Source organism: Triturus cristatus, chromosome 10 (genome assembly GCF_964204655.1).
Source record: "Triturus cristatus chromosome 10, aTriCri1.1, whole genome shotgun sequence".
Taxonomy (NCBI): domain Eukaryota; kingdom Metazoa; phylum Chordata; class Amphibia; order Caudata; family Salamandridae; genus Triturus; species Triturus cristatus.
The window spans coordinates 1,048,796,083-1,048,811,553 of NC_140593.1; the positions used below are offsets into that span (position 1 = coordinate 1,048,796,083).

General features: G+C 44.7%; 1 protein-coding gene across 1 annotated transcript in view; it reads left to right on the forward strand.

Moving 5' to 3' along the window:
- The window catches only part of LOC146796538 (actin, cytoplasmic 1-like), a 104,643-nt gene extending 99,151 nt beyond the window's left edge, over window positions 1-5,492 (forward strand). The window contains exon 6 of the mRNA XM_085629159.1: window positions 4,996-5,492. Within this exon, the coding sequence (XP_085485285.1) occupies window positions 4,996-5,139 (144 nt within the window). The 3' untranslated portion in view covers window positions 5,140-5,492. The remainder of the gene's footprint in view (window positions 1-4,995) is intronic.
- The last annotated feature ends 9,979 nt before the right edge of the window (window positions 5,493-15,471 follow it).

Sequence of the window (15,471 nt, forward strand, 5' to 3'; positions counted from 1 at the left end):
GGCTCCCTGTTAAAGAGAGAGTTACCTTTAAGGCCCTGTGCATCGCTCACAAGAGCATACAGGGGAAAGGACCAGCTATTCTGAAGGACATGATTCGCCCTTATAAGTCTACAAGAGCCTTACGCTCTGACAATAAACATTTCCTTCAGACTAAGAGAATCAGGAGAGCCCGCTCAGGGGGCAGGAGTTTTTCTATCCATACAGCGCTCGCCTGGAACTCCCTCCCATTCTCGCTGCGGTCCGAACCAAACCTTCTCAGATTCCGGAAACATCTGAAAACGTATCTGTTCCCAGAATAACTGTAGCTTCTCTGTTTTTTATTAGTAGCCTGCTCTTGGTCTCTATAAGCGCTGGGATGCCTCATGGTAACCGTGCGCGGTATAAAATTCAATAATAATAATAATCACTGATCAAGACCCAAAGCAATATAATTAAGGGCCAGATGTACTGACATTAGGACTACCAATTTCCTAATTGTGATTCTCTCTGAATCAGGATCTCTAAAGTATGAAACTCTTTTGGGTTTCATTAGGAATTCCTAGTGGGTTACAAATAGACCTACGCCATGCATATGATTGAGGTAGGTCGCAATTTGCAACCTGTTAGGAATTGCAGCCATCACAAGGATGTCGGTCTGCTGAGGTCAGCACACCACCATGTCTGTGATTGCTTTTTAATAAAGCAGTCTTTTTTTAAAACGCAGCCTGTTTTCCGTCAAGGAAAACGGGATGCATTTAAAAAGAAAAAATGAAACTTTGCAGTTTCATTTTTTAAGAGCAGGCCGTTGGACCACATCCTGCTCTTAAAAAATATTTGTTTTCCATTCTCAAAGAGGAAGGAGTCCTTTGGGACCACTTCCTATTTGCGAATGAGTTACCACTTCCTTCAAAGAGTCGGTAAAATACGAATGGTTTGTGACAGTAACTCGGTCACAAAACATTCATACATCCAATTTAGATTTGGTATTTGGAAGGGACACACTAAACATGCCTCTACCAAATACCGAATCGCAATTTGTATTTTGTTCATATGTAAAAACATTTTGATTGCCGTTTCCGACAGCAAAAATGCTTCATACATGTGGCCCTACATCTTCAATTATTTTATGATAATGGGCAACAAGGGGGCCATTGTAAGGGCCCTCTGGAAATCAAACCTTAATTTAGGAGCCCTCAGAATATGGTATAGTCTCTGGAATCAAAAACATGCCTTTGTTCCTATGTTAATGTAGAAGAGAAGCACAAAGTTTATGATTCCATGGTACCAGCACTACAAATGTCTTTATAAGAAAGACCCCGAATCTCCACCCAACCAACATTCTCAGGGAAGGAGAAGCCTGTAAGTGCAGAATATATCATGACAAGGTGGGTGGTGTGAGAAGGTGGCCTGATATATGCTGTCCACTAGTTGTAGTGGGCACCTTGTATCAGTCCAAACAACCCCTTATGGTGATAGGTTAAAGACAACCTTTATTGAAAGCTATCCTAGTGGTAGCTATGGAGAGCAGCCTTCAGGCTAAGTCTTGAAGGAATGTAAAGCAGCTTGTTTTACCAGTTTATAATCTCTTGAATGATCAAATGAAAGGACAACCACACCAGGTATATATTTAAAATATATGCATTTAGGTAAACACACACCCCTCTAGTCTCTTTATGAGACTGGAGTTCGAAGTACTTAAGTTACAAGATAGCAATCATCAGTAATAGCACAAATACACGTTTGGGCCCTAGGGGCGTACCAAACCATATACCAAAAAAGTGGTATAAGAACCATGACTGGAATAGACACTAGGCCTATAGCCTGTAGAATCGCTGGGACCCCAAGGAAACACACAAGGTAGTGACACAGGGGACCCACGGGGACTGTATGCAGTGTGTAAACACAACCGCAGGTTCCCGTTATCTTCTATGGGCAATGTCGAGGTTGGAAATTTAAAGATTAGTGACACTTCTAATAGAGTCAGGACCAAACCCTTTTGGACTTAAGAAGTTCTAGGGCTAGCACCCACGTGAGCACCGGAGTACTCGAGTTACCTCACCCAGAGAAGCCGGGTGCATAGGTGTCTTTTGGTGTCCGGTCGTATCGTCGATTTCAATGGGAGCCTGCAAAGAACTGCTGCTGCCGTGAAGAGGAGAAGTGTCTGGAGATACCCAAGCCTGGATCTAGGATGTAAGGAACCTGAAAGCAGAGGGGACAGAGTCTGGGTCACTAGCCAGTGACCGAGGGCAGGATGGACCAATGCCCACAGATGTCGGGTGCTTCAGGTGAGTTGATGGGTGTCTTGACTCTTCAGCCATGAGGTCCAGGAGGCGTCGACAAAGTCCACGAGCCGGATTCGAGCTGTCCCGCAAAGTCTGTCAAGTGCTGCGGTGTCGGCGACCAGATGGACCCAACAAGCCTTGGCAACGGCAAGTCCCTGGAATTCAGAGAAAGGACTGCAGTGCAGACCAGCAAGGTCTGAGAGACTCACCCAGCAAGGGTAAGTGAGGGCACGTCTGGAGCAACCAGGAAAGCCCAAGCAGAAAAGAAGTTGCCTTTGTAGGGACCTGCTAGCCAACGGGCTAGTGATCGCAAAGGAGCCTCGAGCGGTCGCACTTGAAACTGGCCCACAGGTCACTCGTGGAGTGGAGGCCAACAATCTTCGGTGCCGGAGGTGCTCAAGGCTGGGCCTACTCGGAGCCCAAAGCACAACTTCGAGGAGGACCAGGAAGATGCTGTTGCTGCAAAAGATCACAGTGTCCAGGGGTCATGATTCCACGTCACCCACGATAGCCACAGGCCTCAACTTTGCTGTGGACTCAGGGTAGCCTTGGGGAAGTCTGGAAATCCACCTCTGGTGATGCAAAGACTTCGGTGCCCGGCGGGAGCTTCAGCGATGCAGACCGGTCAGTTGCTTCTTTGGTGCCTTCCAAGCAGAGGAGTCACTCCTTGACCCCAGGGAGATTTCTTCAGTCTTCTAGTTAAAGTAGAACATCGAAGGTCCAGGAAATATGTTGCAGAGTTTCGTCCAGGGTAATCTAAAGTCCTAGGGACTGGATTCCTATACTTATAGTAAGTTTAGGGGATGGACTAACTCTAAGGCCCCACCTATGGGTGGGCTTGGAAAGAGGGATGGTTACACCCATTAACTTTGTCCAGTTTCGCACCAGAGCGGGGGCAGGTAGCCCCTGCAACCGGTTTGAACTGGACTATGCACAGGGACACCAAGTGTGCCCCCAGTGCAGGACTTCAAAGCACCAGAGAGTGCTCCCGCCCAGTCCCAATACACATCTACCTGTCTGGGGAGGTGGTTACACCTCCCCTCGACAGGAAACCTATTGTCCAGGCCTCCCCTGCCGGAGTTTTGGTCAGCAGCAGGAGGCCAGACCCGTGTCTGTGGCAGAAGCATCCATTTTGTGATTCCAGGGCTCAGGAAAGTCCTACTGGGTTAAGCCAGTGTGAACATGTCTCTCCCTCTAGAAGGGTGGAATGCTACCCCCGCCGCCAGAATTGGCAGGGGAGTAGTCTTCCAAAGCGTTTGACACCAAACACAACATGTTTTGATGCAGCCATTCCAAAGTTAGCATTTACCACGAGGTTATAATGCAGTTAAGAGGATATGGCATGGCTGTATCACAGAACAGCTATAAGGAAGGATTTCCGAAAGCTGCAGAGGGGCTCAGCTCATCCTTGGGCACCCTCTCACACAAAACCAAGCACTCTGCCTTCAGGATTGTCAAGGCATGCCATAGGAGTTGCTTATAGGTTTATATGTGTCTGTATAATGGTAGTGAAATAGGTAGCCTATACTACGATAAGGGGTGCAAGCACACCCTTACCCAGGCTGCAGTAGCAGACCTGTGGTGTCATTTTGGAGTGCTCCCCAGGGGTGGCATAATACATGCTGCAGCCCCTGGTAGGCCTCTGAGGTACCTATGCCCTACGTACATAGTATACCATATACTAGGGGCTTATAAGGCACTCCAGAATCCAATTAGATATGTACTTAATGTACATGCAAACCATTTTAGAGAGGAAGCAGCTAGGCTGTGGTCCTGATTAGCAGGGCCACAGCCAGACTAAGGTCGAAAAACAGTGAAACACCAGCAAAAAGTGGGGGTACCCATGTGAAGCAGATCCTACTCTCCTACAGGTGGTGCAAAAAAAAAATCCAATGCCTTGTTCCCTCGTGGGTTGACCACGAAGGTAGGGGTCTAGAAAGCCACAACACACTGGCAAAACCATTCCTTATAACTCCCAGTTATTAGAGTAAAAAGATCTATAAACGTCTTACAAGTCTACAATCTACAGAGCAAAAAAAGTATTGCCTGTCCCTCAAACTTAATGAGGCTGGTAATAGCCTAAAAGAAAGATTTCCCCCAAAATCTCATTAAACGTACAGCCCAGGCTATGTCAGCAGACTCTCCATGCCAAAGATTGGTGCAAGGTGATGCAAGACTATTTTCATTCTAAATTCATGCACAGCAAACTACTCCATACATTGACAAAAGAAGAGAAGTGGGAATAAGAGAAGGAAAAGTTACCTTAATCTTGACCCAAGTGTGCTTAGCCAATATCTTGCCCTGAACTGCAATGCCATCCTAAATCCAGCTTCAAAGATGCAGATGAATGAGTGAATAAGAGTGAGAGAGAGCAAGAGGGAGAGATGCAGAGAGAAAGGTGTAGGCATGCATCACAGAACCCCAGACAGAGGCCTAGGTTCTGCTTGCACTGCAAGAAAAGCCTTCTGATTGCTACTCCTCTTAGTGTAAATGATGATGAAGAAAAGATTAATGAAGTTGGCAAACATTTATCATTAGTAGAAACAGTATTCCCATGTGCTGGCAGGATAATGTCTTACTGAAGACCCAAGTATATCTTTCACATCGCTTTGACCTGTAGCTAAGGTTATTACCAAGAGGGAGAATAGGATCCGAAAAATGTTGTCTCGGTCCACCTCTGTCCAAAGATTGTTGTTGTACATGTTCATATAATTCTTCTGTTTTTCTTCCACAGATCATTGCCCCACCTGAGCGCAAGTACAATGTCTGGATTGGTGGCTCCATCCTGGCATCCCTGTCCACCTTCCAGGGGATGTGGATCAGCAAGCAGGAGTACGAGGAGTCCGGTGCTAGCATCGTCCACCGAAAATGCTTCTAAGTGGACTCTCCATAAAGTTGCAGTGAAACAAACACCAAAGCAACCATAGACGAGGCTTTTTATAATTTTTATACCTTGTATTTTTATACCCTTAGTCGAGATTTAAAACATTTTCGAGCATTAGAGGAAAGAGGAGATGGTACTCTACTCTTGTAAAGCGTTTCTTCATATAGATTCCATGCAGGATCTATTGTACAACCATGTCTTTCCAAAAGAAAGATTACATCATACCAGTGTTCCTAGGTTTAAAATTCCTTTTTGAACCATGAGAAAAGACACCTGAGGCACCTATTGGCAGTCAATGTGGTTGTAAATGCATCTTGTTCTGGTTTAATAAATCTGTGTTCACATTACCAGCTTTTATATCATCTTGGCAGAGTTCAGTTGGCGTGGATGTTGGTTTGTCCTCTTTTCTGGGGACATCTTGTACAATATTAGAGCCCATGATCCCGGCCAGAGTCTGCCATACAGGGAATAGGCCGTAAAGCCTAAATACCTTTGTGGGCGACGCTGTTTTTCATCGAAGTGCCCACAACACAGTGTTTCACTGAGTCTTGGCTGGTTCAACTACAAAGAATAAAAGAAGTTTGATAGCCGTTTGTTTTTAATAGAAAATAAAGGTACGAATTTTGGAGGGTTTTTGGGGTGTCAAATTATATATTTCCTGACTGATTGCAGGTAGTTAATCTGAATGACCTAAGGGGTTCAGTGCATGTAAAAATCCAAAGCAAGTTTACAGTGTGGTTCACGGAGCTAAAAACATCTGCTTATGACGTGTGCTGTCATCTGCGGATCACAAGTTTGTCTTTCAGCAATGCCCACTCAGCCTTTTATCCTTCCGAGCTACGGAAATTGAGCACTATTAAATTAGGTGATAGTAACCTGTATTATTTACAGGGATTAGAAGTTTCACAAGTGGGGTATAAAATGATAGAATTATATATATATGTTTAGATATAAAAAATAATAATAATTTACTACCCTGCTCTTAATGGGCTCCCATGAGCCTCGCTCTGAGCTGTGTGCAAAATAACCTGGGTTAAATCCATTGCCAGACCTTGCAGTTTCACCCTGGAACGCATTTACTGCTACAATGTGAGTTTGTGGGGTCAGAATGAGGAATGAATTGTGGATATAGTTGCACTGCAAACACAAGGGGATGATGGACGGAGTGCTGAAACTTTTCAGACACTCACCCACAGTCACAGATCTGGGTTGATTCCATCATATTTCTTTGGCTCACTTTGCCACCCCAGTTTGGACCCAGCCATATGCAAATCAGTCTTGATCAGATACAAGCATCCTGGGACAGGTATCGGGGTAACACCCCTCATCAGCCAGGCAAGCTTGAATACAGTGGCAAAGAGAGAAAGGGACCACGTCCCCAGCATGCTTGTTTCTGGTCCCAGGATGACCTGGATTGGCAGTTTGGACTGGACTGTTCCCATAAGGACCAGGGTCAAGACTGATTTGCATATGGCTGGGTCTGAACTAGAGTGGCGAAGTGAGCTAAAGAACGATGATGGATTCAACCCAGATCTGTAACTGGGGGTGAGTGTCTGAAAAGGTCCGGCTCTTCGTTCATCATCTCCTTGTGTCTGCTTTGTTCCCCTTAAGTTGGCAGGGTATACCCAGACGTGGGTCTCTTGTTCACTTTGCCATTGGATTCAACGTAGCCTGGGTGATGAGGGGTGTTACCCCGAAACCAGTCCCAGGATATTTGTTTCTAGTCCAGGGAAGACATGGCTTGGCAGTTCGGGCTGGACTTTTCCCACGAGGAACACGGTCAAGACTGCTTTGCATATGGCTGGGTCTGAACTGGGGTGGCAAAGTGCGCTAAAGAACGATGATGGATTCAACCCAGATCTGTGAGGGGGGGTTGAGTGTCTGATAAGGTTTCATCGCTCCATCCATCATCTCCTTGTGTTTACAGTTGCACTGCATCCTGTTTCTGCAATTTTCTCTATCACCGGCCTCTTACTGGTGAAACTCCCTCAGGACTAATCTGGAGTAACTTGAGAGAGGAAGGCACCTGGAGGCTGTTTTTAAGCACATCTCGGAAGCTGGATGCGGGTTCAAATACCATTTACATTACAGGCAAGGTGGGATTTACCCTGGGACCAGAGGCAGCTGCTACCAAAACCAAGTGGTGGGGCAGCGCAGGGCGGTGGAAATAATATATATAAAAAAGAACTTACCTAGCCCTGCTGCTGCCGGAGTCCAGCTTCTTCCAGGATCGCATCTTCCAATCTTCACGAGTGGTTTCCTGTCCTGTGCACCTGGCAAGATTCCTTATTCAGCCGGGAACTCTCAGTCAAAATTTGCACAGTAATTTTTACTATCTAGGAATGATTTGTAATCTTAGGAAGTCAATTATATTGCATGCTCATAAAACACTATGTGAAAAGGAGACTCTAAAAAGAAATAACATTAATTTTTAAGAAAGCCACTTAAATGTAAATGTAAATGTTGTAGACTTGTAAAGCGCACAGCTGCCCCAGCAACGGGGCGTCCCGGCGCTGTAGACCGCTGGGGAACCCGTCCTGGCTATCCCTGTGAGATGGTCCCTTTCTGGGTATCTCCAAAGTGAAACCAGGCATCCCTGGCGTCTGTGGGGGGCCGTTGTAGAGATGAGGCAAGCTTAATGCCCAGAGTTGCCGAGTGTGTTCCTGGTTAGAGTAGGTACCGAGGCGAGAATTATCGAGTCTGTTTTGACCCTGGTCCACAACCCTGCCGCGTCGGGAATTGAACCCTGGTCCCTAGCCGATTCTCTGCTTACGGTTCTGCCGCCTCTAACCAGTGAGCCACACCTCTCCACCTCTCTTAAAGGATTCTTTTCTCCTTTTTGTGTTTTTTTATGTGGACCCGCTCATGAAACCGCCCCACCTCAGTCACTCAAAAAACTAGCAGCTGTTCCAAGTGCTGAAAGGGAATGCTTCATTCCCTCTTTCCAGTAAGACGCTTTTTTTAGGTCGAGCCTGGGCAGCGCATGCATGCTCTGCAAGGCATACTGTATTTGGTATATGGGCTATGGGGGAGTTTGGACACGCCCACTGCAGGCCTTAAAAAATCCTAAAAATGTTACTAGACCTGCAGGTCTAGTGTCTTAAATAATCTACTCGGCCTAATTATAATGCTATTGACCCATAAACTGGTTTCAAATTATTAGATCCTGGCCAAGTATTTTAATTCACTGAGATTGCAGTTTCTTCTTAATCACATATGAGAGCACCTTTAAATACATGAGTTCAGCACGTCTGCTGTACAGAAAACTATTTTCTTTTATTTAGTAAACTAAACATTAACTCTATATAGAATACAAATCTAGCTACATAAGGGATACACATGACCGCTGACATTTTACATCCTTTTGTTTCACAATTCTTGTCAGCTCACTAGACAAAAACCATTAACTGTGATAATTAAGTGAAAGAAAAGTTAAAACCATTTTCCAGGAACAGTTAGGCAACAATTAGTTAAAAAAAAACCTGACATTTAACCTCTGTCCTTCAGCAGTCAGCAAATGCGTAAGATAAAAACATGATTTAAAGGCCTTTTAATTGCTCATTCACTTTCTGAATGAACCTGTTTCTTCCAGCTTAAGTTTACTCGCCAGCAAGATCGAGTAAGTGCTAAAAAAAGCTCGACCTGATAAAATTGCGAGTGGCCTGCACTGCTTTTGGTTGGTTAGTTGGATTGCTTTTGAAAATTTATTTTCTTTGGTTGGTTAATATTGTGCATCTGTCCCGCCTTTCGGTATTTGGTTCCCTCCCAGGGGATATCACCAATTGATTCTTTTGGTTGCTCAGCTGTGACCTTCACTTGACTCGTGAGCTCTCCCCCCACTCTCCGAGCGCAAATGCAGCATCCATCCATGTCGTTATCTGGAGGAGGAACATTTCGGCCCTTTTCTACAGGCTACTGGCCTGCTGTTGAAGAATGTCATGGGATCTTAACCCCTTCAGCGCGGCGCGGATTTCCGCGCCACGCTGAAGATTCCGTGCGCGGGCGGGGCCATGACGGAACGGTTCCGTCATAAGCACAGCCCAACCGACGTGCATGACGGAACCGTTCCGTCAAGCGCGTCGAAGGGGTTAAAGGTACTACTTAGCATATAGTTTATCACCGTTTTAAGTTGATCACATATTCGGACTGTTATTTCTTACCCCAGTACTGGGTGTTTACGTTTTTCACATTGACCTCATTCATTATCATTTTTGTCCCTTTAATCGTTGATTCAACCGTTTGGAATGGTTTACTATTTTTTATGGATAGACATTGTTGCTTTGATAGATAATCATTGTGTCCCTGTAAAAGAAAGTAAGAACAAGCATTTGCAATGCAATAGGTCTCGTATTACTGAAAGTTTTAGCTATTGGCGTTGCATTATTATTTGCAACGCCAATAGGTCAAACCTTCAGTAATGCGAGACCTATTGCATTCCAAATGCTTGTTTCCTTTGCCCACTGGTTTAACTAGCTTAGCTTAGATGCTATTGTGAACAGGGAAAGGGGGCCCTGGACTAAATATTGAGCAGTACAAGACAGCCATCGTTGTGGTGCAGCAGACCCCACCATGTCTGGGCCCTGGTTCTGTACACTAATGAAAGCTGCACTCCTCTGTCCGTCTGCACGTCTAGCGCCGAAGCCAAGTTAGAGCTAACAACAATGCGCAAGACACGAGTAGATAAGAGGCTGGCTGAAATTGCTCACACGGGGCATAATATATAAACAGGCATTTGCAATGCAATCGGTCTTGCATTTCTTGAAGTTAGAGCTGTTGCCATTGAAACAGACAATGTTTTTTACTTTTATTTTTTGTATGCAGGCGAGAGATGATATTTGCATAGAGGTATTGCCATTTGTATGACTTTGTGGCACTAGAGAACCAGAAAATAGGAAATAGGTTATGAGGGAGAGGAGACAAGAGTAATATACTGGCTGAAAAAGAAATACACATTAAACCATTCTAATACCCTGTAGGAAGCAGTGACTTGACTTGCGCCTTGCATTTCATGAATAGTCTATAGAAAGTTTTCAAAAATAACTCTGCTGTACCATGATTAAAACAGAAATAAAGCAAAGGTGACATGTGTGACTGTGTGATAGCAAAGTGACAAACATGATTTAGATACGAGATTTAGATTCCTTTCTAAACGAAAATAAGAGCTGCTTCGATGATGTACATTTCAGGAATACATATGAACTCTAAAGGAAATCACCTTCCCAGCTGTAGAACAAAAGCTCCAACCATGGAAGAATTCAAATGCCTATAAAAAAAACTTGGTGAGTGAAGCCCTAGAAGATGAGCTGAGAGACAAAAGCATGTGGTGCTGAACAGTTTGGTGGGGCCCCATCATCCTAGGACTACCACAGGCAAAGATATGGGCAACATGCTTTTTAAAATAAAAGGCCCTACAAAGCATTATGGGGTGAGTCTCCATGGTCCAGTGAATTTTATAGCAGTGGCTCTCCCGCTGTGCATGGGAGAGTTTGAAGAGTATTTTCTTATTTTTTTCCCTATTTTGCTGTGGCTTTATGCCACTGTTTCATTTTTCTTGGGGTGTTTCAACAATATTAAAGCAAAAAAGGATAGCCCAGAATCACTAGATGTTGAGCCAGTGTCGCTCCAAGTCGGCAATACTGGACGTTACGACATATCTTTTTTCCTATAAAACTTATAAAACACACTCCCTGGGAAGTGTAATGAAAAGTGCAGAAGCAAAGAAAGAGCCCACCAAATGTATAAGCAGTGTTGTGAGGGTGCAGTACCACAGTCTGTCACTAGGCGTCCCTTGGACCTCTTTTTTACACATGGTGTACTGCACCCAGCAACATGACTAGGGAAAGGATATGGCGCAACGGGGAGAGCACCCGAATGGGGAGGAGGATATCTGTGTTTGAGACTGTTGTCGGCTCAATGTTGAGCGGCATGGATAGGTGAACTATATAAATTAAAGTGACGAATTTAAAATAACATAAGAATTCATAGCAGCGACCTTTGGAGTGGGCAAGCAGCCTCATGCAAGAGGGTGGGGGTAGACTGCATAAATTATCCAAGCGAGGCAACCAGCAGTGGCCTAAGAGGGCTGATGGGGGCCTGCGAGCAGTGTTGTGGGAGGGGTGAGGGAGAGGCATGGAAGACAAAAAAACTGAAGCAGTGTTGTGGAAGAAGTGAGGGAGAGTTAAGCAAATGAAATGACCAAAGTTTCACTGCACAAGTAAACAGAACAGTTGACGAACAAAGAGGCAGGCCAACTAAAAAAAAGAGTAATCTCTAAGTATAAGTAACCAGGGCAGTAAGAACACACGTAAGAGGGCCAGTCCTCATGGGAGAATACAAAATTCCAAAAGGAGGAACTACTAAGTGAAAAACCGGCATTTCCAAAGGACAGCAAGAGTAACCAATGAAAAAGATGGTCTTTTTTCAAGCCCATAGCCTAGACACAGTGGGCCCGATTCACAGAACTAACTTAAGACAAAATCCTAAACTTACTACCATTTTGGTATTCACAGAAGGCACTTACTCATTTTGGTATTCACAGAAGGCACTTACTCATTTCGGTATTCACAGAAGTTAGGAGTCCTAACTTTAGGACTCCTAAATGCCTTTAGTGAATACCGAAAGTCTTAAAATTAGGATTTTTCTCAGTTTAGTAGTAGTATAGTTAGGACTCATAAATTTAGGACTCCTAAATGCCTTCTGTGAATACCAAAAGTCTTAAAGTTAGGATTTTCTCACTTTAGTAGTAGTAATAAAGTTAGGACTCCTAACTTTAGGACTGCTAAATGCCTTCTGTGAATACCGAAAGCCTTAAAATTAGGATTTTTCTCAGTTTAGTAGTAGTAAAGTTAGGAGTCCTAACTTTAGGACTCCTAAATAGGCCTGGGCGAAGCACTACGCTACGCTCGCGTAGTTTGCGAAGTTCGCGCTACTTCGCGCTACGTGAACTGCACGTAGCACAGTGCGAACACGCGTAGCGTAGTGTTGCGTAGTACTGCGGTCATTTTTTGCTTGCTCGCGGTCCTCAACGTCAAGTTGGCGACCGCGAGCAAGCAAAATGACATCCTGGCGAGACTTTTTCCTTGTTCGCGATCGCGAGCATGGAAAATAAACCTCCCGGCGAGATTCCCAACGCGAGAAGGTCAGGTTTCTCATTGCGAGGGGTCGCGTATGCTCGCGACCGCTCGCGATGAGAAACTACCAGTTCGCGTTGAGAAAGCTGCAGCTCGAGTAAAAATCTACTCGAGCAGCAGAAAACTACAGCTCGCACTGTGCAAGATGCCATTTTCAATGATTGCACAGTGCCGGTTGCTTGTCCGCACTGTGCAATCATTGAAAACAACATCTTGCACAGTGCGAACATGTTACTTCGCAGTTCGCGAAGTGCTACGCGTAGCTCGCGTAGTGCGAACTTCACTTTGCGTAGCTTCGCGAAGTGCTACTTCGCGAACTACGCCCACCCTTACTCCTAAACTGAGAAAAATCCTACTTTTAAGACTTTCGGTATTTACTGAAGGCATTTAGGAGTCCTAAAGTTAGGACTCCTAACTTCTGTGAATACCGAAGTGAGTATGTGTCTTCTGTGAATACCAAAATGAGTAAGTGCCTTCTGTGAATACGAAAATGGTAGTAAGTTTAGGATTTTGTCTTAAGTTAGTTCTGTGAATTGGGCCCACGGTGTCTAGGCTATGGGCTTGAAAAAAGAATGAACAGGCTGTATCCATAAATCATTCCCTTTCCATGTGAGCGTGGATGCGACTCCAGCTTGATGAGTACCTGATAATGGTGTGGTGCTTTTTCCACGGTTTAACCATGTAAGGAGATATTGTTGAGGTGTCTCGCTTGGGCTGGGATACGGTCCTGCCAGCCTAATGCAGTTTTCTCAATATATCTTTCTTGGAGAGATCCCACAAAATGTTCTGTATGAGGGCCTGCAGATTAATATAATATCTGAACCTCTGTCTAGACCCTCTGCATTGTTTGATACTGAGAGCCAGCGGGCAATACAATAAGTGCTGTATCACTCCAAAGTGAGTCTCTTGGCGCTGCTTAGTATATCTTTAGTTTCCCTTCATTTAGGACATGGCTAGGAGACGATCTGGCTGAGCATTACCCAAATCTGCCTACCTGTTTGCTTATGAGCTTGCCCTTGCCAGAGGACAGCAGTGATCTGTCTCAGGACCTGCCCGGCTGTTCTTACCTGTGATGGGGACCAGTTCAGTCGAGGATCAAGAGGCACTCTAGTGGATAAACAGTCCTAAGGAGGGGATAGTGACAATGTAATGGACTGGTGAGTCGCTCCCAGGTGTTCCTAAATGCTCCTTGTCGGTGTATACTTCCCTGCAACAACTCCAGGCTACTTGTTACCCCCTTGAGGACCACCCTGTGCCACATCACAAACCATCTCCCTTGCTGGAATAAAGTGAGCTCTGGGAATCCTCCCACCTGTGCCTGGCCCTTTGATCACTGCCCGGTAAAGTGTCAGGGTCAAACAACCAATAGCTCAAGTACCATATCCTGTAACATATACTTTGTGAACCACTCAGGCTCCTTTTAGCTCAGATAGCTGAAGCTGTCCAAAGGGACCACCAGCCCAACGGGCACCTATCAGTGAAAATAATTGTTTGCTGCTACTAGAACATCATGGCATTTAGTTCTTGGTAAGTCTTGCGGTGGCCATAATTCTATCTGTGGCGTTCCTTTGGTTTGAGGAATACAGAGGGCACTGAAATATTTTGACTGTGAAAGGCCAAATTCAAGCTAAAACCTACCCAGTTCCTTAGCCCCTAACCGCCACATCCTTCACCATTAAATACCCAGGGGTACTAAAAACTACTAACGTGCAGGGTTCAAAATTCAGTTGGTACTCACACTAAGGCCATAAGAGAGTCTGTGCAGCTCTGGTGGACCTTAAGAAGTTTGACCCTAAAGTCTTAAATATATTTTTAAAACCAAGAAACAGTTTTATTCTTTAAAGAACTTGTGATTTATGTCCTTATGGTCATATCATCCCATAAGAAGCTTCAAAAGCCATTGAAAAACTCTGAAAGCCATCAACTGATATTAGTGACGGTTTCAATAAACTTTCCAACTCCTTGCAGAACCTCATTATTACAGTTGGCCATTGACTGCCTGGACATTTGTAATGAAAGCAGTGACTTTTCGAATAATGACCGGCAAAGGGCTTGGAAAAGGTAAAGCAGCGAGTTGTTTACTGTGGCACTATTCAAAATAGAGGAAGTAGATGACATTTGATTATGTTACAGCATGCTATGTGCAATATATTTGTGTACTTGTCTCTGGAAGTGTAGGTGCTAGGCAATTCTGATATCGCTCTTGTTCCTAATTGTGTTACAGTTCTAGCTAAGAAACTTTATATTACAGATTAATCTTTTGTCATATGTTATACCTTGAAACATGCACCACACTAACTGTTAACGATACGCCTTAACTTCTTGACCACAGCTACCACTCCACATTCAGGAAACATAAGCACATTTTGGTTAATCACCTTAGTCCTAATGTTGATTACCCATGACCAGTAGCTGCAAGTAATTTTATATCTGATCAAAGGATTGGAGAAGAAGCATGATACACCGAACGTACCCCGTGCGAACCAAAAGACTTCATTTGTCAAACATTCTGGTCCATCACTTTTCACTCACTGTGCCACTGTAGGCAAGTACCAACCATAAGCATACCAGTCTTCGCTCTGCTCCAGTAAGAACATTCTATTTGGAACTTCTAGGCCGTGTCTGCTATGAATGGGATCACGAGACACCCCAAACTAATTTCAGCCTTACTGGCCTTATTTTTGAAGTACGACTTGAGTCAAATTGCACAGTAAACAACAGAAGCTATGTCTGGGCAAACCCTGTGCAAAAGGGCATCTTAGTGAGAATAACAAAAATGTTATTCAAACCAAAAGGGTATGTGGTCAAGATGAACTGCTGCGATGGTAGCAGTACCACGATGGATTTGCATATGGGTGGCCTCTGTAGCAAAATTGTGAGTGAAAAATGATGAACTGGAATGTGGCCCACAAGAATTACCAGTGGCTGTGGTTAATGCTGGCTTTTCACACCCCATACATTTTCCTGGAACAATCGGAACCTACGTTAGGGTTTCCGGGGTTGGCTTCAGGACAGAAGGCAATGTCACAGAACCCAGCACTAGCTCATACTCAAAAACATTGCCAAAGAGGGGCGTGGCCAGCAGCTGAAGGAAATGGCGCAGCCTAGAGAAGCTCCGAGACCCAGGCAGCATCCCAACGATCCAATAATTAATAAGTTGGCATACACTCCCTGAAAAGCAGTGGGAGGAACATCT